Source organism: Podarcis cretensis (genome assembly GCF_951804945.1).
Source record: "Podarcis cretensis genome assembly, chromosome: 11".
In the NCBI taxonomy this organism is placed as follows: domain Eukaryota; kingdom Metazoa; phylum Chordata; class Lepidosauria; order Squamata; family Lacertidae; genus Podarcis; species Podarcis cretensis.
This window is the reverse complement of record NC_137180.1, coordinates 30,753,009-30,780,636: the sequence shown is the minus strand read 5'-3', so window position 1 is coordinate 30,780,636 and position 27,628 is coordinate 30,753,009. Positions and strand designations below refer to the sequence as shown.

General features: G+C 44.4%; 1 protein-coding gene across 4 annotated transcripts in view; it reads left to right on the top strand.

Annotated features, from left to right (window-relative positions):
- The window catches only part of ADGRV1 (adhesion G protein-coupled receptor V1), a 241,486-nt gene extending 222,517 nt beyond the window's left edge, over positions 1-18,969 (top strand). For 3 of the 4 annotated variants that reach the window (XM_079995244.1, XM_079995245.1, XM_079995246.1), the window contains 3 exons: positions 7,316-7,507; positions 11,720-11,897; positions 18,517-18,969. In XM_079995244.1, the coding sequence (XP_079851370.1) occupies positions 7,316-7,507; positions 11,720-11,897; positions 18,517-18,635 (489 nt within the window). In that variant the 3' untranslated portion in view covers positions 18,636-18,969. Of the gene's footprint in view, positions 1-7,315; positions 7,508-11,719; positions 11,898-18,516 lie in introns of those variants that run through there. The other variant, XM_079995247.1, reaches the window with a different exon arrangement.
- Positions 18,970-27,628: the final 8,659 nt, after the last annotated feature.

Sequence of the window (27,628 nt, the reverse complement as noted above, 5' to 3'; positions counted from 1 at the left end):
AGCACCATCAAAAGACTGGTACCCAGAGTGTCCAAAAGGCAACTCGACTCTCACCGCGTACACTTGAGAGACTACCAGGGAAACGACATTCCCATGGTAGGCGTTGGCCGGTTCCGGATCGCCTTCAAGGATTTTTCGGGCCTGCTCTGGCTGGTGGTGGCCGAAGGTCAGTGGCCAAGCCTCCTAGGGCTAGACTGGTTTGATGCCCTCGGCCTGGAAGTCACCGGCATCAACTGCATCTCTAACGCAGAGACTGAATGTCTGGTCAAAGACTTTGCCGAGGTTTTTGACGGCACTTTGGGGCAATATACTGGTACGCCCATCTCCTTTAGCCTTGATCAACAAGTCGCCCCCATCAAGCTAAAGCCACGCCGGGTTCCCTTTGCTCTCAAGGCTAAGGTGGACGAACAACTGGACAAGCTGATTGCCCAAGGAGTTTTGGAGCCAGTTGACCACACCAAGTGGGAAACCCCCATCGTCACGCCTGTCAAGCCAGACGGGTCGGTGAGAATCTGCGCTGACTACAAGTGCACGATCAACAAGGCACTTCAGCAGCACGCTTATCCGGTTCCTGTTGTCCAACACCTGCTGCATTCCCTGGGTGAGGGTAAGGTCTTTGCTAAGCTGGACCTTGCCCAAGCCTATCAACAACTGCCCGTCGATGATGCCACTGCTGAAGCCCAGACGATCGTCACCCACTGAGGGGCATTCCGTTGCCGCCGGTTGCAGTTCGGGGTGAGTGTGGCTCCTGGCGTCTTCCAAAGCCTTATGGAGCGTCTCCTGCAAGGGCTTCCGGGCATGGTACCATATTTTGATGACGTCTTGGTGTCTGCAGACTCACACCAGCAGCTGTTCGAGTGCCTCCGTGCCGTGCTGACCAGATTCCAAGAGGCCGGGCTCAAGGTAAAGAGGGAGAAGTGCCGGATCGCCGTTCCACAGGTAGAGTTCCTGGGCTATCTTATCGACGCCTCCGGCCTTCACCCGACCACATCCAAGATCCGCGCTGTCCAGCAGGCCCCCATCCCAAAGAACAAGATGGAGTTGCAGGTGTTCCTGGGGCTGCTGAACTTTTATAACATGTTCCTGCCCCACAAAGCCACGGTGGCTGAGCCTCTTCACCGACTCCTCAGCACAAAGACGCCTTGGTCCTGGGGTCATCGGGAGACGGCAGCCTTCATTGCAGTCAAGGCTCTCCTTTCATCGGACAGTGTGCTGGTACAGTACAGTGAATCCAGGCCACTGGTCCTTGCCTGCGATGCCTCACCTTTTGGCATCGGCGCTGTCCTTAGTCACCGTTTTCCAGACGGAAGAGAAGCACCGCTCGCCTACTTTTCCAGGACGCTATCTCCGACAGAACGGAATTACAGCCAGCTCGACAAGGAGGCACTGGCACTTGTGGCTGGAGTGAAGAGGTTCCATGAATACCTCTATGGCAGGACTTTTGACCTCATCACTGACCACAAGCCGTTCCTGGGCCTCCTCGCCGGTGATCGTCCAACTCCACCGGTCCTCTTGACGCGCATGCTGCGATGGACTGTTTTCCTGGCTGCCTACCACTACCGGTTTATCCATTGCCCGGGGAAATCGATGGGCCATGCTGACGCCCTCAGCCGTTGCCCTCTTCCAGCATTTGTGGAAGACCCGGCTCCAGCTTCATCGCTCCTCCTGATTGTGGATCTTCCGGCAGCGCCTGTATCGGCTGCCACTGTGGCCTCCGCATCTGCCCAGGATCGCACCATCAGCTGTGTGCTCAACTGGGTGTGGAGGGGGTGGCCACAGGGGCCTTTTGCATCAGAGTTCCAGCCCTTCACAACCAGACAACATGAACTCTCGGCTCATCGCGGCTGTCTGCTGTGGGGAGACCGCGTCGTGATTCCCCAAAGACTCCGTCAACGCATCCTGGAGGCTCTGCACGTTGGCCACCCGGGAATTGTCAAAATGAAGGCGTTGGCTCGGTGTTACATCTGGTGGCCTAACATGGACGATGCCATCACTGCCTGGGTGTCTGCCTGTCAAACATGCCAAGAATCAAGGCCTGCACCACCGGCAGCTAAGGGACACACCTGGGAGACACCAAAGACACCCTGGTCGGGGTGCACATCGATCTGGCTGGCCCCTTTCACGGCCAGACCTTTATGGTAGTGGTAGATGCCTATTCCAAATGGCTGGAGGTGGCCCTGATGCCCTCCACCACTACTGAGGCCGTCATCCAGGTGCTGCGAGGCCTGTTTGCGACGCATGGGTGTCCTGATGTCCTTGTCTCCGACAATGGACCGCAGTTCACGTCAGGCACTTTTGAGCGGTATCTTTTGGGACTGGGCATCCGCCATGCCCTAACAGCACCATTTCATCCATCCAGCAACGGGCAAGTGGAGAGAATGGTGCGCTCGGCAAAAGAGGCACTAGCATGCCTGGACCGGGGAAACTGGCATGAGCGGGTCGCCGAATACTTGTTCGTGCAACACATCACCCCTCATGTGGCCACAGGGCGGAGTCCTGCTAAACTGCTTATGGGACGCCGCCTCAGGTCACCGCTCGACCGGCTGCACCCGGACTTTGCCGTGGCTGAACCCCCAGGCTGTGCCGCCACGGTCATTTGTTCCAGGAAACCAGGTCTTTGCCCGGAACTATGTGGGGGACATTCCTTGGGTACCAGCCACAGTAGTGGGAGTCACTGGACCTCGCTCGTACCAGGTGGCACTTGAAGACGGACGCTTGTGGCACCGGCACATAGACCAGCTTAGGCGCAGGGTTGGGGACTTGGACACTACCGTGGTGCCCCCAACTGCGCTCGTGGCTCCAGAAGAGACACTTACAGATGGCGAGGCTCCACCTACACCTCCCTCGCAAACTGCCAGCTTCAGAGGGTCTGCCCGACTTACCACAGGCTCAGACCACTCCACTTGCGGAGGCTCCACCCACAGCAGCGGATCCAGGGGATTTGGTTTCAACGCCACCTAGGGTCGCACCACAGCCTCAGCAAGAATTGTGTGGCCCCCCGGACTTGGCTACCAGTCCCCAGTGGTCTGGCAGAGTTTCCAAGCGCCCAACTTATTTAAAGGACTAGGTTGTTGGACATGTATCACTGTTGGTCTAAGTATGGGAAATGTAACCGATATGCTTTTGTGCCTAATTGAACCATTATGTGTAGTGCTGTATATAAGGAAACCATTACGATTGTAACTAACGCCTTATCTCGGTGGGGAGGGGTGTTATGTACTGAAGTTCTCACCCTGGGCCAGCAGGGGGATACTGTAGATAGTTATGCAAATGAAGGATTGAAAAGTGACGTTCAGTGACTGGATAGTTTTAGAATGTTGCAACAGTTACAATTGTTCTGTAGCTCTATATAAGCAGGCTGACTGAGCTCCTCAGTTAGTTCTGTTCCAGCTTACAAAATAAAGAGATGCTTTGGAGAAATCGCTGTGTTGTCTGCTATGTCAACCCACAACTTAACAGACTCCCTGTCCCTTTGCTGACAGAACAACTTGAGATAAATTACACCATTGCTCCCAGATAGCCATAAAAATACGTTGTTCCACTAGTCACACTACATCAAAGAGAAGTCCAAGGTGAAGACATTTGCCTTCAGGCATAGAACAGCTGGAAAGGAGAAAGGAAGAAGAACTGGCCCAAGATTTAAGCCTGGAATGTAGCCTTTCATTTTCACATTCTCAGTATATCTTTAGCAGTTAGTTATACAGTAATCAAGTTCTTTTGCCCTGTCAAGGCCTGAAGTAAACCCAGAAATTTGCTTAATCCCATCAAATTTTGACCTACATTTCAAGCACTGGCATGGTTAGATTAAGAGACAAACCATTGCTTTTGTCTTCACCAATTGATTGCTCTAGATCTTCTAAAAAGTGCACTCACTATTCTTTAATATGTGTCCTTTTGAATCATACTTGCCTAAGCAGTTTAGAAACCCATCAGCTGTTCCCTTTGGGTTCTTGTGCATCTTGCCCTAATCAAAGGAGGGACACCATTCTTTTTTATTCATTTTGCATCAAAAACTTGCCTTTCTGTTGTGTCTGCACTTAAAAGTCCTTTCATTTAAAGCTTTCAAGCTTCTTAAACCCAAGAATCTGTACAAATTAAGTTTTGTGATCACAGCCATCTGCTTCACTCTCCAAAATGGGCCCCTCTTTCTCGCATGTGTTGCCTCTCTCTTCTGCATCATCTTGATCTTTGATATGTGCCCTCTTTGTGTATATTGTTTAAAGAGAGAGTTTCTTAGCTCACTGATTGCCATATGCTCAGCCAATAAAAATCATACTGGCTGGTAAGATGTGTTGCTAAAAACTGCAGCATCCTCAGTCTAGGTGGTTTCAGGTCAAGATGTGGAGCCATTTTTCTGCAGCACAAAAGTCAATTGAGCTGAGTGTTTGGTGTGAGGAATGGGGAGGAGTGTATACAAATATGTATTAGAATAGGGGTGTGGGTGTAATTAAGTAAGTGAAAGAGGAATACATCAGTATGCATGCATGTATATGTTTTGGTCCTGCCTGCTTCACTTTTGGTGCACCCACCACTATGTTTTATTGCTGCTTAAGAAACTTTTATATTCCTTTTTCAGGCAATCACCTCCCAAAGTGGAAATATGTGCAACCCTTGCAGCGGGGGGAGGAGGTCAAAACACAGGCTTCGATAGCATGCCCAATACGAATATAAGCATGCACAATACTCACTTGAAAATCCCATTTCTGGGAGTCTAATCAAAGGCTTTAGCACAGTGGCAAATAAGACCTAGGACTTTGTCTCTAGTCACCACTATTTGCCCCAGTTTCTTAGAGTCCCTTCCCAATAAAGTTAGTTCAGGCACAAAGATCTGCCCCCCAACTTCTGCTGTGTAGACAGATGCGAATAATGTATTCATCTTCTTTGCAATCTCCTTTTACTCCCTTGTCATCCAGAGATCCAGCTGAATGCTGGTATGCTCCTCCTAACTTACTTTGTTGTTCCTCTTTATATATTTTTAGTGATGTGCACCTCACATTCTTTCTTCGCATTCCTTGTTGCTGCTTGCAATTCTTTTGCCAAAGTTTCTGCTCTTTTTTATTCTCCTTATTTGGAGCTTCTGTTTTCAGAAGGAAACTTTCACTGTTAGCCCTCCTTGACCACACTGGAATCTTCTTGGCTGTGGTGGTACCTTTCCTGATTTTGCATACACTTTCTAGCTGAGTCTCTGCTATTGTGCTTTTTAAGAACATCCCAATAGTCTGGAAATAGTTGACTATTTACAAATCCCCTCTGCTTATTTTGGGTGACTGTGGCAACTTAATGGCTTTAAAAGAGAATTAGAAATTCATAGGAAAACAGGCTTTCAATTATTGCTAGGCGCGATGACTATATGTTCCCTCCAGGAATATGCCTCTGAATGCCAGTTGTTAAGAAACAGTAGTAGGAATGAGTCTTACTTGTGAGGCTTTGCATAGATATCTGTTGGGCCACTGTGGGAAACAGAATGCTGGACTAGATGAGCCTTGGGTCTCTTCCAACAAACCTCACTTTACATCCTTATGTGCCATTGCTTTTAACATTGTGTGTGTGCATGAAGCTCTGTTGTATTGCTGTCTTGAGGGCATCTGTTGGAGAATGCTCGTAGCCTCATTGGTGACAAGATGCACAGTTTTCTGCCAACTACCGTATTTTTCACTCCATAAGACGCACTTTTTCCCTCCTAAAAAGTAAGGGGAAATGTGAGTGTGTCTTATGGAGCGAATGGCGCTTCGCAGGAGAGGTGCTGCGCAGAGAGGAAGAGCTGTACAGCGCCCCTTCAGCGAAGCACCTCTCCTGCGAAGCGGGAGGAGGAACGGAGCCCCTTCTGTTCCTCCTCCCACTTCGCTGAAGGGACGCTGCGCAGCTCTCCTCTGTGCAGCGCCCCTTCAGCGAAGCGCCTCTCCTGCGAAGCAGGAGGAGGAACAGAAGGGGCTCCTTCTGTTCCTCCTCCCGCTTCGCTGAAGAGGCACTGTGCAAAGACAGTGGCCAGCACTGTGGCCACACAGCGGCCAGCTTGATGCCTATGAGAAGCCCACAGGCAGTACATGAGCATCATAGCACCTCTAAAAACTAGGTGCTTCTTATGGTCGGGTGCGTCTTATAGAGTGAAAAATACGGTATGTTCACACACATTTGGCATTGTTTTGCAATGCACATTTTATCTCCCCACTCCCCTGGTTGAATGTCTCCATGTTTTTCCATGTTAGCTGTCATGTAGCCCTGTTTAACAAACAAACAGAAAGTGCCAGATTTGAGCCTGGTTCCTGCCTGTTGTTCCATGATGTGCATAAAACAAATAAATGAGCAATCTTTGTTCCCACAACAAGAGTACCCATCCTGTAGCAGGACTGCATCCCCATCTCCATTGCCCAGTTGCCACCATGTATCTATTGATTTCACAGCAACAATGCTGGATCAGAGCAAGGAGGAGTGAGAAACAAAGCTGTTTTTGTTGCTCCAAAAATATTGCCATCTGTACAAGCCCAAAGCTTGCCTGGTTTGAAAAACAAGCCCCAAACCTGATCATGACTCAGACATGATTCTGGGGGAGTATTTAGAAAGCAGCTTTCTCTGCTTGACTTGAGAGAGCCTTGCAGACAGCGAGCTGCTGCTGCTGAGAGGGAGGGAGGGGGTCTGTTGTAATAGTCCCACCTCCTCCTAGTAGACTCTTAGGAAATAATGGTAAGAGGAGATCTAGAGCAGGGGTGGACAGAAAGTACATCAAAATCTGGTCCATCCAAGGCCTCTTTGCTCACTGTTGTGATAAATTCAAATCTTTGTTGCCCCACTCTTGGCTTACCTTCAAAGATGAGTGGGTTTAAACAAGAAACACACAGTGCTTATTTTTCTTTCTAGAGAGTACCTGGGGGCATCACCTTGCTGTTTCCTTTCACAGCAGTTATTTATTTTGACACCTTCTCTTGCTTTTGTTTTTAATGTACAGTATAATCATTTGAACTGTTGTCACTTGAGATTCTAGGGAAAATCTGCCACTCTGCATGGAATCTTCTCACAACACAAACCCTGTTCACATATGTTACACTGAACACATCTGCAGGTGTTTCTGTGAAAGAGTGTACACTTGTTGATTTGTACAGCTCAGCTCTTGAGTACACAAGTGCATACTGTACACTCATTGAACATCACGTGTGAATAACTGTACAGGTGTACAGCTCAACAATTGGGTACATAAATTGTACATCATTGAACGCAACATATGAACACCATAAGGTGTTCCTTAACGTATTTAAAGCAGTCTCATGTCATACTTGGAAACTTACTTTGCACCCCCCCCCCTTCACTCCCTTCTTTTCAGGGTCTTTATGTCTTCGTGGTTTATTTTATTCTGCACAACCAGCTCTGTTGCCCTGTGAAAGCAAGTTACACAGTTGAAATGAATGGGCATACAAGTCCAGGTTCTGCGTTCTTCACTCATGGTAGCGGCATGCCTCCAGCAGGAGCAGAGATCAGCAAATCTACTCAGAGCCTAATTGCTGCTATGGAAGAGGTACTTGCGTTACTTTACCTAAGCATACTAAGAAAAAATATACTGGGTGGAATGGAATCCAATGTAGTGCTATGCAAATCATCCAATCAATGCACAAATTTCTGCTTGCCCAACAAAATGTTCCCACTTGGCCACCCAAATCTGTTCAAGTAGTTCTAACAACCCTCTGGAGCAGTTTTGTCAAGGGCATACAGAGCATGTAGCACATGTGGGTGGAGGAGGAAGAAAAGTGGGAATCGTTATTTTTTATTCTATTTATTTATAAAAAATATTTGTATGCCACTGTGTCATAAAGATAGATCAAAGCAGTTTGCAGCAATGGAAACACAGAACCTTACAATAAAAACCATGCGAAAGTTCAAAACAGACATCAAGTAACCATTGTGGAAAGACATATTCTTATTTTCCTGCACAGGCCTTGCAGAACAGAAGAGCTTTCAGCAGGCATTTAAAAGTTGGCAAAGAAGGTGTCTGATGATGCAACTCATTAGCAGAACACCACCCACTAAGTAAATGTATCAAGAAACCCTGAAATGCAAATATGAGCTTGTGTGACCCAGCAGATACAGTTTAGTGGCTCTCAGAAATCTGCGTTCAATTCTGTGCCTCAGATTCATTGTGTAGGCTTGAGAGGTTTAGGACCTCACTGTCTCAGTTCCCTACCTGAAGTTGTTGCGAGGGCACACGTGTTGAAAATTGCAAAGCACTTTGTTTGAAGTGTGATTCTTTACATGTTCAGAAGCAAGACCTGCTGAGTTTGATGGGGCATACAACCAGGTAAGTGAATATAGGATTGCAGCCTCGTTTAAGCCCTAATTGGGCACCTGAGCAACACATGCCAGAGATGTGTGTGTGGCAGTGTGTAAGGGTGCATGCGCTGGCCCCACTCCCAATTTCTTCTCCCCACTTGCACTTTTCCAAACTTCCCAACTTGAGGAAGAAGTTGTCTGAAGGGGGCTGCTTAGCACATCTGAACAAACACAGAAGCTCTTCACACCTTTATGTTCAACATGTGGAGGTTTCTTGTGGAAACTGGGTTGATGGGAGCAGGGGGTTGCATGTGCAACTGTGCTGCCTATTTATTTATTAGTTATCTAAAAGGTCTCCAAGCAACTGACATTTGAAAACATACTCATAAATACATTATACCATGGGGAGAGGGAAATCTAGTGAAGCATTAACGTTTCATTCAACGTGCAAAAAACCAAACCCACTAATCCCGCCGGCACAGTAGCAGCAATAGAAAGCTTTGGCAGTGCACTAACAATACTATACTGTTTTTACATATAATAATAAACATTTTCATTATCAAAGATATCATACGTCCACAAATACAGCACACCCAATTTAGTAGTGGAGAAATTAATATACAGCACTGCACATCAAATACAGATTATAAACTGTACATATAACATGACGGTAACCATGTCCAAAGTGAGTTTTATTTAAAGTTACATGTTTATGGAATGTTTTCATCAAAGAAAGGTTCTCAAAGAAAAAGAAAAAAGTGGACTGGAACAATTTGATTGATTGATTGATTGATTGATTGCCCATCATTCATGCTAAGGTCTCAGGACAGGTTACAGCATCAAAACACAATGTTAGAAAAAATTTAAAGCAACTTACAACCATAAAATAGAATATAAATGAACACAGTACAAAAGAAGACTAATAGTACTACCCTTGACAACAGTAGTACGATAAATGGGCACACAGATTAGTGAAAGCCTGATGAAGCAGCAAGGCTTTTTCTACTAGTCAGCTAAAAACTCCCGTGGAGCAGGCCTGTTGGATTTCTCCAGGGGCGGTGCGAATTCTGTAATACTGGCGCCACCATTATCTTAGTAGAGGATAAGGTCATGCTGACAGTGGTATCACCTGGAGCAATGACTCTGCTTGATCTTAACTCACAAGACGTGAGAGAAGGAGAAACAGAAGAAGACACTCCCTAAGATATCCTGAATGCAGGCCGTTTAGAGCTCTGACAGTCTACAGCAGCACCTTGAATTTGCCTTGGAAAAGACACTGGCAAATTGTACAGGTTAAGAAAAATATATGATGATATTGCCATGCATATGACTTCTAGCTCCAATTCTGCATTTCAAAGTTGTTATTTCTGGAGAATTTTCAGAGCCAGTGCCACATTACAGTAGCCAATCAGAATGCCAATTTTTCTCAAAGACATTTTTTCTGTTATTTCTCAGATTTTTTTTTTCATTCTAGAAAATAAAGCCCTCTTGGGGGGGGGGTATTATTATTTTGTATGTAGTGGCTGCTGCTACCCTCTGTAATGCCCCAGAATGACACTGGGTTTAGGGAATTTTGGAATATGCGAAATGACGGCTAGGTTTCTTGCAGCAGCAAAAGAGAATCAGGGAGAGAAAAACCTTAGTAAAAATAGAAAGAAGTCTACTGATTGAGAGTTCCACCTTCAAGAAACTATTGGATAATTTCACTTACCCCCACAAGAAATATGGTGAAAAGGTCCCTCCAATTTATCTGCTCACAGATTGGGTGGAGGATTTTGAAAGGCCATCTACCTGCAGCGAAGTGAAGAAGTTACTGCAGCATTATAACCAATGCAGCAATCCTCAATCTAAAGAAGCCAGCAGAATTTAGGCTAGCAGAATTTGCACTGGCATAAGTTACCCTTATTTCAAACTCCTTCCAGGAGCCTCTGGGAGGGGCTACTGAGCTGGCAGGTGAGTGTGTGCTCACGTTTTCCGGTTTGGGCCCTAGATCACATAAGCAAGCTATACAGGATTTGGAATAGGTTTATGTCTGTCCTTGTCCTGTTCCTCCATGCTCCTGGAATACCCCCTTTGGGTATTCTAAGTTAAACTCTGTTAAATTCTACCAGCTGAGCCGGTGGAGCCACAGCTAAGCAGGGGGAGAAAGTAACACAGCCATTGGGCTGGCTGAGCCCTGGCTCATCTGGGAAAGCCCAAGATTCACGAAATCCAAACTCACCTTGGCACATCTTGGGTTTGGACTGCACTGTAATAAGTCCTTAGTCTCTACAAATGGTCCCAGCTATTGAATTAGCCAAAGGTAAGGTAATGTGTTGCTGACATCATCCGTCAGCTGGGCGCCTAAAAGCAATGTTGGAATTCAGGAGCACTTCTTAATTGAAATTGCCATATAAAATGATGAATGTTCATTCTGCTTGCATCCTGACCTTCCTCAGCATGGAGTTTTATTATCACAACCAATCCTGAGGGATAGTGACTTGCTTAAACTGCTCAGCATCAAACTACAAGTTACACAGCTGGCCTCCTGCCTATTTTTTAAAAAATTTAAAAGCAGGGATAAGTAGGGGCAGAGGGTTAATCCTTTTCCTATGTTGTAAGCCCCATTGGAGGGTGTGTGTGTGTGTGTGGACAGGTACGAACCTGCATTTTTTTCTGCAACAGGCAGTTTTGGTTGGCTCTGAGTTAGCTTCACAGTTCAACAGGGATTTGAACTTCAGATAGCCAAGTCCAAACCTAACTGCTGTGCAACGCTGCCTGTCTAGTAGTATTAGTAGTAATAGTAGCTTGGACAAAAATTGGGTTTCTTTCTCACTAAAACATTTATTCATACCTGGGCTTAGTGTGCTCAAGGCAGCTAGTAATATTAAGTGTGTGTGTGTGCGTGTGTGCGTGCATGCGCGCGCGCGCGCACACACACACACACACAATTGTAAAGGGTGGAATTGAACATTTTGCTGTTCCAAAGGTTTCATATCAGCTTACCAGATGGAACAGTCTCTCCTCCACCTGTGAGCTGTGGATGGGGGTGGGCCTTCTCCTGACCCTCTCAAAGCCAGCTTGGGTGGGGGTATGGTGTCAGCGGGGAGGAATGGAAGAAATCCCCATTGCAGAAGCCCCTTCACAGGACTTCTGCTGATAGGGTTTGTTAGTGATCCTGTCCAAAGCATTTAAAATGACCATAGTCCATTAAAGGCAGCCAAAAACCACTAAAATATCAGAGAGGAAATAAAAATTGCAATCTATTAAAAATCATTTAGCCAGTTTCATTTAAAAAACAACAACAACTTCAGTAAGGCCACAACCATTAATGACCTAAAAATCATCCTTAAAAGGAATGTTTTAATTATCCAATGTAAGTTCCCTATGACTGCTCTAGTCATATCACTAGAAGATTGAGGGACGCCTGCAAATTATAATGCAGAGAGTAATCCTCTGCCTCTTTCTCAATGTTTTCCCAAAGATGCCTGCAGACTGGGAGAGGGCATCTCTAAGGCCAGGCAGCCAGGCCAGTGCTGCCTTTAAACAGAGCCCACACAATGGCAGTGCCTACGCAACTCCAGGAGGGTTCAGCAGCGGCTCCTTAGTGGCTGATGAAGAATCACAAGAGTTCGATGATCTAATATTTGCTTTAAAAACAGGTAAGTGCAATCTCTCTTCTTTTCAGAAGCCCACATGTTATGCTTTGGAATGCAACTGGTTTTTCTAAAGATCAAGTGTGCTCTTTGCTAATGCATTATGTCTGGCAAATCAAATTGTAGTGGGGGAAAATGTTTTAGCACAAATGCTTATTTTCTGTGCTAAAGTTAATATGCAGATTATTTTAAAGACCTGAAAAAACAAATTGAATGAAAAAACATTAAGCTTTTTGTTTTCATTCTACTAGAGTCAGGACACTAAGCTAGTCTGGAATGTTTAATGGATTTTCTCAAGTGCTCAAGGTAAACTTTAGCATGTATGAAAGAACTTGTGTTCTTAAGGCAATGGTTCTTATAGCAGTGCCCCCAAATTTCATTCACTAATGCCCTCAGGTTCATTGTTGTTTGCATGTGTGGAAGAAGTTATACAGGAACCAAAATACCATCAAGGGGAATAACTATTTGAAGCAGAAGATCAATCATGTGGGCCAATTCCGGACAGACAATTCAAAGCTTACAGGATCCAGGCAGCTCCTACAAAAAGTGAGAGGAGCAGTTAAGTACCATGAGGTCATAGCTGAAGGAGGCCATGAAACAGTCCAAGGCAGTTAAATCTTAGTGGGATCCAAAAGTGATGCACAGGGGGTGGCTACAGGCAGGAAGAGAAAGTTAGAGAAAGAGGATGGAACAGGAGCAGTCAGAATGAGTGAGAGTGAAGCCAAGGAAGGAGCTGGTGGGGCTGCTTGGATACCCAGGAGGCACATAGACTCCTAAAGTAGACCTCACAATTGCTTGCCCTTGATTCAAGTCATGCCAACTCCAAAAGGGCTGTTGTGAATGTGATTGCGGCAATTTCATTTAGCACGGTACTTCCAGTTTGCACATTACCTTCTCCACCTGAATGTAGGCAAGAGCAAGTATGTGTATGTATAGGTCAGTCAGTCATATCAGCTAAAAATCATTGTTGGTCTCTAAGTGTTCACATCTGAGGAGCAGGAGTCCTGCTCAACACGTTGTCAAGGACACCTACAAGGAGGTGCTTGTAGACCCTCAAAAATGAAAAGAAAAGCAGTTTCTATTCTGCCTGTTGAATAAGCTGGGATAAAGACACGCGTACAAAAGCTTTATTCCTATGTGACTCACGTACTGTACAGTGGACCCTCAGGTTACTTTACCTTTGGGTAACGTAACTTTTGGGTTGTGAACATGGACACCCCAGAAGTGTATACTTCTGGGTTTTGCCACGCGCACATGTACAGAAGCCCTCTATCGTGCTGTGTGCATGTGCAGAAGTGGCACCTCATGTTGTGGACTTTTTGGGGTATGTACAGACCCCTGGAACAAATTAAGTTCGTATCCGGAGGGTCAACTGTATAGGGCAATGCTGCATTGAACTGGGAGCAGGGCTGCACTTTTAGGCCTGCCTGCAACTTCATCCCACAACTGAATGGGGCGTGTGGTTGTCAGTAAAGAAACCCCAATGTGCAAGCTCCTGCTCATGCGTAGGGACTCCACATGATTGGGATGTCAGAGTCAACTAAAAGTACAGACCAACTCTTGATTCTATGGTACACCCCCCAACACACAAGTGATATATGAATAAGGCTAGAGAATGCCTGTGATGCTAGTAACTTATAAATTATGTTGGGCACAACATGATAGATGAGGAAAGAGCAAGGTGAGATCTAATACTGAATAGCCAGAGTATATTGAGTATTGGAATTAGCTTATTGATCTATTCAGGCAGCAGTTCCCACTGCAGGCACCTTGTTGGGTCTGCTAATGAAGCGCTCTCCCTATTCATATTTATATATGTGTGTGTTATTGGTTATATATATATGTTATTGGTTATTACAAATAACATGAAACAATACAAATAATGGATATTGGACACCAGGTACAATGCAAAATACAGTCGTGATATGTATAAGACAGAAAATAATAGCAGCCAAAAAGATGTATGTTCCATCTAGGTCCCTCCATGTTATAGTTAATAAAATAAATAAATATAAACCAATTATTATTTCTCCAGTCTTCACTCTGTAGCTTTATGTAAGTTTATCAGTCAAAGTCAAGTTCTATGCCCTGTCATACCACTTGCGGACAGTACATCAGCCTGCGTCTTTCCAATGTAAGCCCAGCTCCATGCTGCCACAAGGAGGTGTTTTGTCAGATTCTTACAAGGGAGATTCTTGTTGCACCTTCTAAATAAGGATTTATTTCAATGTCTTTGTGAAGGAGATCACTAAGGATTACAATAACTGCATTCCAAAATGTCTGTGCTTCTGGAATGTCCCACCAGAGAGGGATCCATGCACCAAGATTTGGACATTTCTTCAACAAATGGGTGATAAGGAATTATTAATATAATGAGGTCTTACAGATGTCCAGTGCCATTGATGCACAGATTTTAACATGGATTCCTTCATTTTAATGGATATAGGCTTAAAGGTGGATGCACATCACAAAGCTGCCCATTCTCTATCAGAGATAAAATGGCTATCACATAGGAAAAAAGAAAGAAATAGTCCCCTGAATATCAGCTTCTCACAATTGTTTGAACCCTCCCTAAATTGATAATCTAATAACCTTGTGTAGATCTCTGAAACTACCTCTTTCATACTCCTTGAGCTGGTCTCACAAACTTTTTCAAACAAAGTGAGGGACCATGATAAACTCGGTGCATTTTTGATTAGCACTCAAGTTCAAAGCAGGAAGCAAAGTAAGCTTCAGATCGCAGAGTTTCCGTTTTGGTACTGCAAGATGGGCAGAGCTGATAAAGAAACTGGGCTAACAAAATTAGCAAGGGAATATGAAGCACAAACCTCATAATTATTGTTGGAAACACGCAGGCCAAGGAATCTACTTTCCCAGTATTAAATCATGAAATAGCCCTATGAGGACTAATGTGCTTTAATCTGATAACAAATTGGTCACATTGAACTCTTAGCCTTCTGTAATAGTTTTCTGAGCAGCTGTGCATTGAAATATTTTAGGTTGTTGCTTCGCTGTTTGATGACCTGTTTGTGTTCCAACACAATGTTGTTACTATTATTTTAAAGAACCAGTTTTTAAATATTGAGATTTTAAAAATAAATAAAATAAAGGGACACCCTAGACATGTTAAAGGTTCAGATCTTGCAGATGTAGCAATTGCAGTTTGATATTTAAGCACACCATAAGCATTCTTAGCACTGTGATATAAAATGAGCCATGCCAGGCTATTCCATTTGGGCTGTGCTTTTTGGTGGTGGCTAGCAGCAGTTAATTCTGGAAATTTCATAGTAGGACACTTCTGAAACACCCTGTGTCTATAAAGGAAGTTACTTTTTAATAAACTTCAGTCAGGAGTTCAACTATGGTTCTACATAAAGTTCCTATACTTTTCTTTAACAGATTATCTGGCAGCTCTGGGTCCCTCAAATTGTGTAAGCCTTCTTGTCAAAACAGCCTTTTACTGCAGTAGATGTTCTTTGTCATCTTACTGAAATGCCTTTTCCTTCTTGACTCCAAAAGCAGCTAGCTATAGCATATTAGTCCCACTGTGACCTTTTCTGTAGCCTTATTTTAGATACCAATTTCATTTTATTTCTCTGAACTGAGCTCTTCTGTTTAAAAAGAAAGTGAAAAGGCAGCATCTGAGAGGCCAAAATGCCATGGAATCTGAGGTCAACAGGTTTCTGGAGCAACCCAAAATGAAACTTTACAGAAATGATGGTTATTTACAAGAACATCTAGACTAGGCTTGATTTAAGAGTTGCCTTTCTCCAAGATGTCTGAACACTCCACTGTTTTCTACCCCAGAGAGCACAATCACCTCTTCTTATGATCCTGCATATACGTCTGGGTGTTTCTTGCCTCTATAAAACTTTTTCATCTATCTTGTTTCAAGGCTCATCGTTTTCCTCCAACTCGTTCCAAGTAGTGGCTTAGTCACAGAATCATAGACTTGTAGAGTTGGAAGGGAGCCCAAAAGGTCATCTAGTGGAACCCCCTGCAATGCAGGAATCACAGCCAAAGTATCCTCGACAGATGGCCACCCGACCTGTTTAACAACCTCCAGCGAAGAAGAGTCCACCACCTTCTGATGTAGTCCATTCCACTGTTGAACAGTTCTTGCCCTCAGAAAGTTCTTCCTAAGGTTTAGTCAGAATCGCCTTTCTTGTCATTTGAAGGTTGGTTCAAGTTGTCCCCTCTGGAGCAGCGCAGTTGTATCTGCTTTTGGAAACCAGCCATTCACTCTCTCAGAGCCTCTTCACCACCTCCCACATTTCCTCTGCTCCTAAAATATTTTTCTTTGAAGAGTCACTTGGTCATCCCTGGAGAAAAAAGGAGAGATGAGTATTGCTGGGCAACAGAAAGACCTGTTTGGAATGAAATCCCTGCCAGTCTCCCATCTGATTTGCATTTCACAAATTGTTTTCTAAATGAAAACCTGGTAACACTTGGTATCCTGAAAGCATCGCATTGGCAGGACTCTGCGAGCCAGATTTATTGCAAGGACAGCACCTTTGAAGACAGTGGATTTGCAGCAGGAATAATTCTGCCCAGTCCATCGTACCTCTGTAGCCCTTGGTCATTTGTAACTGGTTTGGCTGGAAAGTAATGCCTGGCATTAATCCCTTTTTAGCATTACCATGTTTAATTATGCTTGCACGCACTTCTGAATAAATATGGATTGCAAGTCTTGAAATGCCCAAATAGGGGTTGGGCAATTTTTTAAAAGCTGTATTTGCTTTTCCTGACACCAGAGCACAGAGTGTTCACCTAGGCAGCAGTAATCTGTCTGTGCCACTTGCAGAAGAAACGGCAAAGAGAGGAAGCCGAGTTGTTCCATCTGCTTTTGGTTGTTGTCATTCATGAAGAATTCAAGCGCTGTTGAAGCTGCATCCACCATCATCCTAATGGGTCTTGCCCTCCCTGTAGAGAAACTTCCTAGAGGCATGAACCTAGCAAACCAATCCTCATCTTGATGTAATGCTGGTGGAAGGAATCCTTCAGCTACTCCTGGCCTGGGCCAAGCTTTGTCAAAAAATGTTACTGCCATCTGGGAAATCCCTATTGGCATTGTTCACACACTGAGGTCCTGTTCTTCATTCAGGTGTTTTCCTTGCAGGAACAAAAGTCCATTAGGGCAGAGAGGGTGAGGAGTTTTGGACGGAGTAGTAGGAACAACTGGAGGAACTTAAACCCCTTTCACATTGGGAGGATTGCCTGCACATTATGCGTGACCCACCCTTTAAAGGCTAGAGGGCTCCAAGAAGATTCAACAAGAGGGAGGAACAAAGATCCCAGGCTGCACAAGGAAATAAACAGAAGAGTGCTGTTTTTTCACCTCAAAATCAAACCCTTAAACAAAAATAATATTTGCCAAGCTAGGAGAAGCAGTGGAATTTCCCCTGTAGAATTTTCTGGGCTGCTAACACCTTGCAACAAGAGAAACTAGTTAGAGGATTTTCCACCACAAACATGTATTTTCATCTTTGCTTATCTGTTAAGGAACCCTGAGAATTGGAGCCTTGCAAAGGGGTTATGGCCCTAACAAACAGTTTTGAAATATCTTCACAAAGCTGCAGTCCACAGGGCTCTTAGTGGCAAGCCATGCTAGTTAATCCAGTTACAAACTAGTTTAAATTTGTACTTCAATCAAGCACCGTTTTAGGATTCTGTCACTGCACCTCTGTTTTGTGTTTTCAAGGACATGGGTAATTCTGTCTGTGTACATTCACATACACCATCAGCACAAGTCCTAAAAACATCACAGAGGCAATACCGCAGCTGTACAGAGTTCTATATGCAAGGCCAAAGAACTTTCTGTTATCTATAATTGCAGTTTATAGAAACAAAAATCCAAGGAGAGGGAGTGATGGGGAAGAAAGAAAGAAAAGACAGCAAGGGTACACAAGAAGCATTTAATTTATTAATGGCCCATGGTGTTTTGAGTTGACGGGACCTTCAGAAACCACTGAATTCATCTCATCAGTGGTCAGCATAAGATTCTTGCCTGCCACAGCAGCAAACCATATATATTGCTTTAGCCAGTGGTGGACTTAGGTATTATGGTGCCCTGTGCAAGGCCAAAATTTGGTGCCCCTCCCCCTGTCCTCACACTGCCTTCCCAAAGGCAGGCAAGGATGCACCCGGCTTTGGGAAAGATGTGCAAGGGCTCTGTCAGGGACCAAGAGCCCTGTCACCTCCTTCCCATAGCTGGGAAAGTGCTAAAAAGGCTTGGGAAGGAGACAGGAGGACTCTGGGACCCCGTCAGAGCCTGATCTACCTTCCCAAAGCCCAGAGCCTCGCTTTGATTAGGCACCCCTTCAGCTCAGCGCCCAGAGCATGCACATTGCTTGCACAGCCCTAAATCTGGCCCTGCTTTAGCTGACCCTTGAGGAGCTGGGATGCACAGGTTGAAATACACAGGACAGAAATAAATTGGGCTTTAAATTGTTTCTAGCACAGCTTCGAGGTCTCTTCTTTCTTTTGCACAAAAATCCAGACCAAGAGAAGCTATATTTGTAGCAGAATAATAAAAGAACAGAGCAGGTTTGCTCTCTGCTGGATATACTGCCCTTTTTTAATGTCCGAGCCTCCCAAATGTTATCATCCTTTCTCTTCCTTTCAGGTGCAGGCCTCAACATCAGTGACACCGAGTCCTGCCCCGGCAGCCAGGACGGAGGCACGATGGTTAGTTCCCAGATTGTAGAGCTTAGAAGAATACCCATAGCGGACACTCATCTCTAGTTCCTACGTCATTTTTATTATTCCAATCTCCATGTTTTTGTAACTATTTTTTTTTTCTTTTGCACTAAACCAACAAACCAACAGACCCAACTGCTACACAGCTGTGTACTAGAATGCTGTGAATTATAAATGGACAATTAACAGAAATTATTTTCGTGGTTGTGTGTAAAAGGGAGGGCTGTAAATTTTTACAGGGGCTGAGCTCCTGGCTCGGGTTTGAACCCATTAATTTAGATGCACATATTCCATCAAGTGTAGCCTAATTTTTTAAAAAAACTAACCTGTATGTGCATGGGTGTTCTAATAAAAATTGATAGAGTCCATTTGATAGAGACATATGTGTGTGGCTGATCAGTCTACCAAAGGTATTGCATTTATAGAGCCACTGATTATTTTAATGCCATGGATTCTTTTTTAGTATGTTCTGCTTTACTTTTTTCTGCCCTACACGAGTATCATTCTCCTCCCAAAGAAGGTAAAACATAATCTTACCCTGAAGAATCTGCTTGCAGATTATTAGAAAACATCTTTCTCTTGCCAGCCTGGCACTCACCAGTAATATCCCCTGTGGTGTCTGCAAAAGGTCTCAGTAATTATCCCTTAAAAATCCACAGTGCATTTGTATTTTCACTCAATTGGCATTCTGTACACTTAAACATGCCCACATTTCTTTGGATGCCAGGACTGGACACCCTCCCTTCCATTCCAGGGAACTTCTCCCTGTGAGCAGATGCAGGTGCCTTTTTCCATTGATGCCTGGGCATGCCTGCACCCTTGTATGTTCCTGGCTCTTTTTCTCATCCTTTTTTGATGTGGCAGCCACTTTGTGTTACACCACATCCTGTACAGCCACCATTCTGTTATTCTATGCCCACACAGCCACTATTTTCTGATTGGCACCCACAGCACTTTCTGCAAATTCCACATTGTCCACTGGTCCCAAAAAGTTGGCGACCCCCTGATGTATGGGCTGTTTTCTTTTACTTGTTTTCTTTTAATTATTGTTTAACATCAGAGTCTTCAGGTATGACTCAGTTCAGCTTTGAATAGCTTGCATCTGAGAAGAATACACAGCCCATTTCAGGCACTTCTAGAGATAACACACACACCTAGGGAGTGGGCAACATACCTGACCCCCTCAACCAATGCATATTCATTACGGCTGAGGAGAGCCTCTTTCAAGTATTCTTTTCAAGTATTCTTCTCTAATGAACATAAATAGATCACGGTTGGAGCTTGCCACACCATCTCCCAACATGCATTCATTATTTCCAAAAGCAAATGTCTGAAGAAAATGACTATAAAGAACATTTATCAGCTATAACTTAGTGCACTGATCAGGTATGGAAGTGTACAGTAATACCTTGATTGTTGAACGGCTTGGCTCCCGTACAAATTGGCTCCCGAACGCCGCAAACCCAGAAGTACGTGTTTCAGTTTGTGAACGTTTTTTAGAAGCCGAACATCTGACGCGGCTTCCAATTGAGTGCAGGAAGCCTTGGTTTCTGAATGGTTCCAGGAGTTGAACGGACTCCTGGAATGGATTAAGTTTGACAACCGAGGTACCACTGTAATGCGATTCTCCTCCACCACTTGGGAGCAAATGATACAGATAATTCGTTTAGCAAGTTTATTAGATGTACACTGCAGGTTGGTTACCATCTGATGAGTGGACATCTCTATTAATCTTATCTCTCTCTAAATGCCTTGAGAAAGGTGCGAGGAGAGCCATGAGTTGAGCACTGATGTGGCTTAGATGGTTACGTAAAGAATCTTCTTAGTAGGTCAGAGAAAGAACAAAGAAGAAGAACTTTCAAAGTTCTTGGTATTGCAGGACGAAGATGAACCAAGATAACGAAGGAGTCAAGGTCACTAAGTGCTGGGTTAGTGCTTTGTTTAGAATCTCCAAGCGCTTGGTATCTAATAATATGTGACATTGCAAGTTATTTGTCCTGTAAACACTTTCTGACAGTACACCTACTCTCTGCTTCTGGCTCATTGTAGCCTCTATTACGTACATTGATCTGTGTGGTGAGGACAGGTACACTGTTGAATGAATGTCATGCTTGTGTGTTTTGGACCATTCCAACTCCACAATGCTATGAATACGAGTTGCTGATATAGAATTGTTATGAAAACAACGTTTCAGAATTCTGCAGTGTCACCGTAACAAGAAAATTTGCCACAAGTTGAAAGTTTCAACATAACCACCACAACCACTTGCTGTGGTTATAGCTCCTGCTAATTTGTAATTATTCTCTCTAAAGATTATATACTTTCCATGGTAAACACAAAATTTGATACATGAACAATATTTAAATAAGAAACTATAGAATTTAATCAATATTGAGTCAGTCCACAAATATGGAAAGCAGAAAAGCTACACAAAGCTTTTCTTTGTTAAAAATGGAATATTATCATAGTGGCCTGGTGTTTTTAAGAAGTAAAAACACATTGAAGACACTCTCCAAAAGCTGTCTGGAAGCACTGATCATTATCTCTTCTGCCATTCAGGACAGGACAGTCCACACATTTGGCATTCTGTTGGAAACAATTCTGACTGAAGCTGCAAATTGCAGGCTGGAATGGTAATAATAAATGCTCAATATCTATTGCTTTTATCTAGCACTTTGAGGAATAATATGATTATTATTTGCATTGTGATTAAGGAGGAGAGACTGCTTAACCAAGATCCCATGTTTGGATCATACACTAAGCCAATCTTTAGCTGCTATGCTGAACCAAAAGGACCCAGGAGAAGCAAAATGGGATGGGCTCCTCTCCAGGAGTCAGCATGACCCCAATAAGCCATTGTTTGGCTTATGATGATGCACAAATCATCCTAGTAAGTTCCATTGAGCTCCAGGAAGCTTACTTCTGAGAAACTGTGCTTTTCTGACCTTTTATTTGATGCTAATCCTGTCCCTGGAAGCTTCAAGTTGACAACAATTAGAAACAGCTACTTACATTCCCTCCAACATCCCACTGATCAAAATTGGGACAATCATTTTTTGGTCTCACGTTCTTGCGGAAGCCAAGTGACTCACAGAAGACCAAAAAAACAAGTGGTCTGGCACTCTGCCATAAGCCATAAGCCTCAAAATAGGACATTTTGAGATCCAATCAGAAGCCAGGGTGGCTTCTGTAATTCTGGGGTGTCCTGCTCAAATCAGGATGGTTGAGGGGTATGTACTTAAAATATTTAAGTATCATTCACACATGCCAGGAGCAACAACAAAAGTCAGACACTGAAGAACTCCTTCACTCACCCTCAGACACAAACAATAAGGTCTATGCTTCTAGAATAGTCCGGCACAGCTTGTGATCTGCTGAGCTGAATGCAGCCCTTCAGCCCCTCCCCCCACCAGCAAAACAACTTTCTGTATCTGCTGCCTGTGCAAGGTTGGTGTGTGAACACCTGAAAGCCCAAATGCCCAGTGGGGCTGTGTTTAGCCTGGTGTGCAATAAGCCGTGTTGGCCTGCTCCCAGAAAAAAAAGTCAAGTTCCCACTTTTTAAAACTTTTGGAGGGAAGACAAGAAAAGATTCAAAGCTGGGAAACTTCAACCTAAACGCTCCACATGGCAGTGATGTTTGGACATTACTACAAAGCAACCTACTGAAACGCAGCAGCCTCAAAGCAATGAAACACAGAACCACTCGATAGGGAAAGCCAGCATGTTCTTCAGCTTTGCCCAGAATGCTTCAGGAAGTGAATGCAAATGCAACATAGCTGGGGTATTCGTGTTCTCCATGCCTGTTGTGATGAAGCAGATGGAAATGAAGGACTTGCTTATTATCACCCTTTGACTTGAGACTTTTCAGAACTCCCACCTGATATGGCTGCATAAAGATGTCGCAAACGCTGCCATGGCTGCTCTAAGCACTGCTGCTGGAAGGAAAGGAAAGGAGGGGGTGTAATTCCAGGTGCTTGAAGGAGGGTTTTATTTCGGGCCTGAACAGTGTTTTTATAAAAAGAAAAAGGGGTTCCAGTACTCACCATGAAGTCGTTACAGCAAGTGCCACACCTTTAACATTTAGAGGGGGAAAGATGCCAAAGGGGAAATGAACCCTTGAGTACCGCCCCCCCCCTGCCACCTCCGAAAAACACTGGTCCTGATGCATTTCATAACAACCCTTTCTGGGAGGCATGTTATGAACAGCAATTATCATTGCACACACACTAGAGCTACCATTATAGCGATGCTTGTTGTGCCAAACGAGAATATTGCGTTTAATTAATTTCATTCATTAATATAGCCACTCTGTATTCAGATTATACCAGAGTAATGAAACAGAATTGTGTAGAAATAAGATACATAGATCATAAACGGTATTTAAAAACCACCAAGAATTAAAATTAAAATGTGTGATGGAGGACAAGGATACTCTCTGAAGGGGGGGGGCAAGCGCAACAGGGACTTTGTGCTACAGTCAATTTGGTATTGCAAGTCCCTGGCCTGCTGTGTGAACTGGCAGTGATCAACATTGAGGGGGTCAATAGAGTCAGCTTGTGACTTGCAGGGATGACACTTTGAAATTTCTCATTTGTATGGAATGGCACAGGCCAAAGGGCTTAGTTGCTCTATGAAACCAGATTGGGCTGCTTCGTATTGGTCAATGCTCCTATTGCTCATCTGTCCACTAAAAGACCTTTGCACAAGCTCTTGTTCCAGTGGGAAGATTTCAACATGATTCTATTAGCTGAGGCTTGCCCAACTGTTCGGCGGACGTAGCACCCTCTCAGATGTTGGCGTGTCATGAAGTACATGCTACAGTTTATACTCAGAGGCCTTTAAAAAAATTGCCAAAAACAAAAAGGCACGCAGCTTGCTTCATTCTCACTTCTCTGAATGCTGACTGCTTCTGTCTCTGTCATGTTATACAACTGGGCTGGTTACTGGATCACTGAAGCTCTGTCCTTGGAGCAAGTCTGAATGCTGCTGCTAGCAGCCAGCCCTGGCAAGTTTTCCTCTGGTTAAGCTGACATTGCTTGCTGTCTACATTTAATTTCTCTTGCCTTCCCAAATGAGTACACTCACCAAGGAGAAGTTGGTTTCCTGTTAGCATGAAATGTTGTCAGCTGCTGAAAGGTGCAAGGGACAAGTGGAAGATTGCATCGGGGCCCTGCAGCCAGATCACAACACTGAAGAAGAGCAGTATTTTTAGTGGTTCCTTCCAGTGATGATTTAAAAATAAATCACTTCTCCCCAGAATCCCAAGAGGATTTTTTTTTATTTAAAAAAATCTTGTGATTACCTAATAAACACAGTAGTAGGGGATAAATTAGATGACATTATTCAGGCCAGTCCCGTTGAGAGCAACGGCAATACTAGCTAGCATTTGCACCAAGGGTGGGGAAACTCAGGTCGGGGGGGGGGCAAAGGAAGTCCTTTCTCTTGCCCCCAGGACTCGTAACCATGCCACACATCCTGGCCCCATTCCACTCCCTTGACTAGCCCAGCTCTATGCTTTTCTCAGGTGCTTTCAGCTGACTGAAATGTGTCCTTGCAAGCAGTAATGCCTCTCATGTACCTGGATGGAGTTTGGAGAAGTGGGTGGGTGGGTTTAAAAATTCCTGAGCATGGCTGCCTCTGCCCTGTGTCCTCTAGGAGGTTGTGCAAGAGAGTATATGGTCCTCAGAAAGGTCCCCGATCCCTCTGGTTTACAACATAGTAATAACACATTGATTACACGACAGCATCTGCAATATTCCCTCAAGTAGCTATGAGAATTCCCTGGCTTATGTGCACTTTTGTAAAAAAATTATCCTCACTACTTTACAGGATCCCCACCCCCACCCCGATTATATCCTACCTTTTTACCACAGAGCTCAAGTTAGAATACACAATTCTCCCCCTTTTCATTTTCTCCTCACAACAACCCTGTGAGATAGGTTAGGCTGAGAGAGAGAGAGAGAGGCTGGCCCATTGTCACCCAGTGGATTTCAGGGGGATTTGAACTCTGCACTCTTAACTACGACACCACACTGGCTCTCTGACCCCCTGGGCTGTTAAGGTTGTTGACATGACTTTGGCTCACCAAGTGATACCGCACACTATGTTACGTTACACCTTGATTAGGTTATCATTTGTACTTGCCCTCAGACACCCTTGATATTTAGACCGTGCCAATAGGGCTCAACCCAGTGACATCAGGTGTTCCTGTGCACATGTAGAGCTTTCTTGCCCATAAATCTTTCCCAATTCACTTCAATAAAAGAGTGGATTGCATGATTACAAGTGGAGAGCTGCCCCTCTGCTGAAGTGAAGGGCAGCCCTGTAGCTGTGGGTCATATAACAGTAGTTCATCGCGTGGGTATCAGCACAAAATATCACTGGACACCCCCCACCCCCTGTGAATGTTACAAGACAAGACTGATAATAGGGTAATCAGTGTGAATCATGGAGCTGAAGTGAGGGCCCTTTCAGGAAATCTAGTCCAAGCCTTTGCTCAGTGCCTGAAATTCAGAGCCAGAGCACCCCGCAATAGACAGCTGTCCAGTAGGGGTGTGCGGGGGGGGGGTGCTTCAGGGCCCAGTTCAGTGCTTTGGATAGGAGGCTGATCTGCCCTGGACTGTTTTGAGCAGCACCCACTCCAACTTGGATGTGAAAACCTCACACTCTGGTAAGTAATTTCAGATAAGCTGTGACACTTTGGGTGCATAGTTAAGTGCCTCTCCAGCTGCAATAATGTTTTTATTTCTATGCAGAAATTGATTTTTTAAAAATATCAGGCATAGAAGCCCCTTCCGAGAGGCTGAAGGCTGCCAAATTTCATATTATTTCATATTCATAACTCAAATTGCTGCTTCTGCTTCCCAGAAACCCCAGCACCACCACCATTGTCATGTTCCTGCTGCCTCCTTCATGGACTGAGTGACATTCCATTCAAACATGAAACTGAACACTACGGCACTAGTGCTTGTGCAGTCACATACAACGACAAATGCAGACACAAAGGCAGGTGACTGAAATAGAGAGAGACCTTGAAAGCACTCTGAACATAAGATCAAATGCAACTACAATAGGGTCGGAATTGAAGGGGTAGAGGGAACAAAAGCCTAATGATACCCATCACTCAAGGCCAAATAGACATAAACAAGAAGATCAAATAATAAAAACAATTAGGATTTAATGGATTGGGTTTTTAAAGGAAGCATCTTAGAAGAGGCTTGGCCTAGATGGGAAAGGATTTTAGGGAAAGATTAGAATTAGGCAAGGTTTAGAGAAGAGAAGCCAAGGAACAACAAATTATTTCAGTGTCCCAGCTCCTAAGAGCACGAACTAGCAAAGAACAGTTGTGAATAGTGGCACCGTTCTCATGTTAACAGCTTCCCAGTGAGCCCTTTTCTCCAGAATAGCCATTGGTTATATCTAATGCTGCCATCTGAGGCAGCAGAGAACAAGAATTTGCCCTCTTTCCAGCCCTTCAGGTGCTATCATGCAGGGTACTGTCAGGTCCCTCCTCAGTCTCCTCCTCTCCAGGGTAAACATGCCCAGTCTCCTCAACCCTGCCTGTAGTAATGATGTGCCTTTAACAGATTGCTTCCAATGTAAATTCACTCATAGTCCCTAAAAGTGTCCTGAATATAGATGCCAGGGAAGTTCTTTGGTGGCTTGAAAATCCCACCTTAGAAGACAACTGAGCTTTTCAAGCCTCTAAGTCTTCCTGGGTCAGATCATAGTTTGAACTGAAGCAATCCCATCTCCCAAACCCTGTAGTCCTCAACCAGCCCCAGAAGTCTTCCCCACCAGATCCCAACCTTTGTTTCCTGAACTTGCACAAGAGGATAGGCTTGGTGGCCTAAGGGTAAACAGTGGAGGGCTTTCCCTCTGATTAGTAGTGTTCTAGAAAGATGAGAAGAGAAGACTCCCTGGAAAAGACCCTGATGTTGGGAAAGATGGAGGGCACAAGGAGAAGGGGACGACAGAGGACGAGATGGTTGGACAGTGTTCTCGAAGCTACCAGCATGAGTCTGACCAAACTGCAGGAGGCAGTGGAAGACAGGAGTGCCTGGTGTGCTCTGGTCCATGGGGTCACAAAGAGACGGACATGACTAAATGACTAAACAGCAAACAACAGAAAGATGGAAAATCAAGAAAACTGACCTAGACTATCCCTATTTCTGAGGCAGTTTTAAGCTTCCAATGAATATACCGTACAATACAACATAAAGTTTGGCAATCTTTTAATGTTTTAGGACCAAAATGATTATTCTGTTTTAAAGTGGAGAAGCAAAAGGAGTGAATACATTATAAAGATCTTTTTGATGGTTAAAACACAAGTTTTTAAATGCTAGTGCCAAACATAGTCCACACAGGATAAGCAGCTTGTTCATCCTCAGTGTATGCACAGGCTTCCTGTCATTGCAAGGTTCCCGACTTACACAACAGGACTTCCTCCTCTCCCAAATCTTCCGCAGAGGGTTGAGGAAACACCTAGAACAGATTTAAGGGGTGCTCAGAGGAAGGAGAGGGGGAGAAAATTCCATTGCACAAGCAGAAATCCTTGCACTGCCAGAATGCTCACTTAGTTCTATGCTGGATTCCAAGAATAGATGTGAAGCTTACATTCAAATGGAATATTATCGGGACTGTGCATGTTATTTTCATGAATGCCATCCCATAGCTAATTCTTTGGTGCATTTTTTTCCAGAAGAACTTCTGCACAAAATGGCTGGCTTTCATTTCTCCATATGGTTCTGGGTACACTGTTACTTGTTTCCTCCTTTTTAAAGACACTAGCATCTGACCGCAATGAGAAGTGAAAAACTTTGAAATGAAGCTGCTGTCCTTGTGAGGCCAACAAGTGCCCACAGACACCACAAAAGGGCCATTGGGAGATCACATGCTGCTCACGTCCATATCAGATGTTCCCTCTGTCCTTCCTTGAACAGAACCCATTCAGGCTTCGCTAGCAGACAGGCAGTAGTTTGCCGCAACACCATCCAAGCAGTCTGTTCTCTAGTTGGTCCTGCCTATGCAAACCTGGT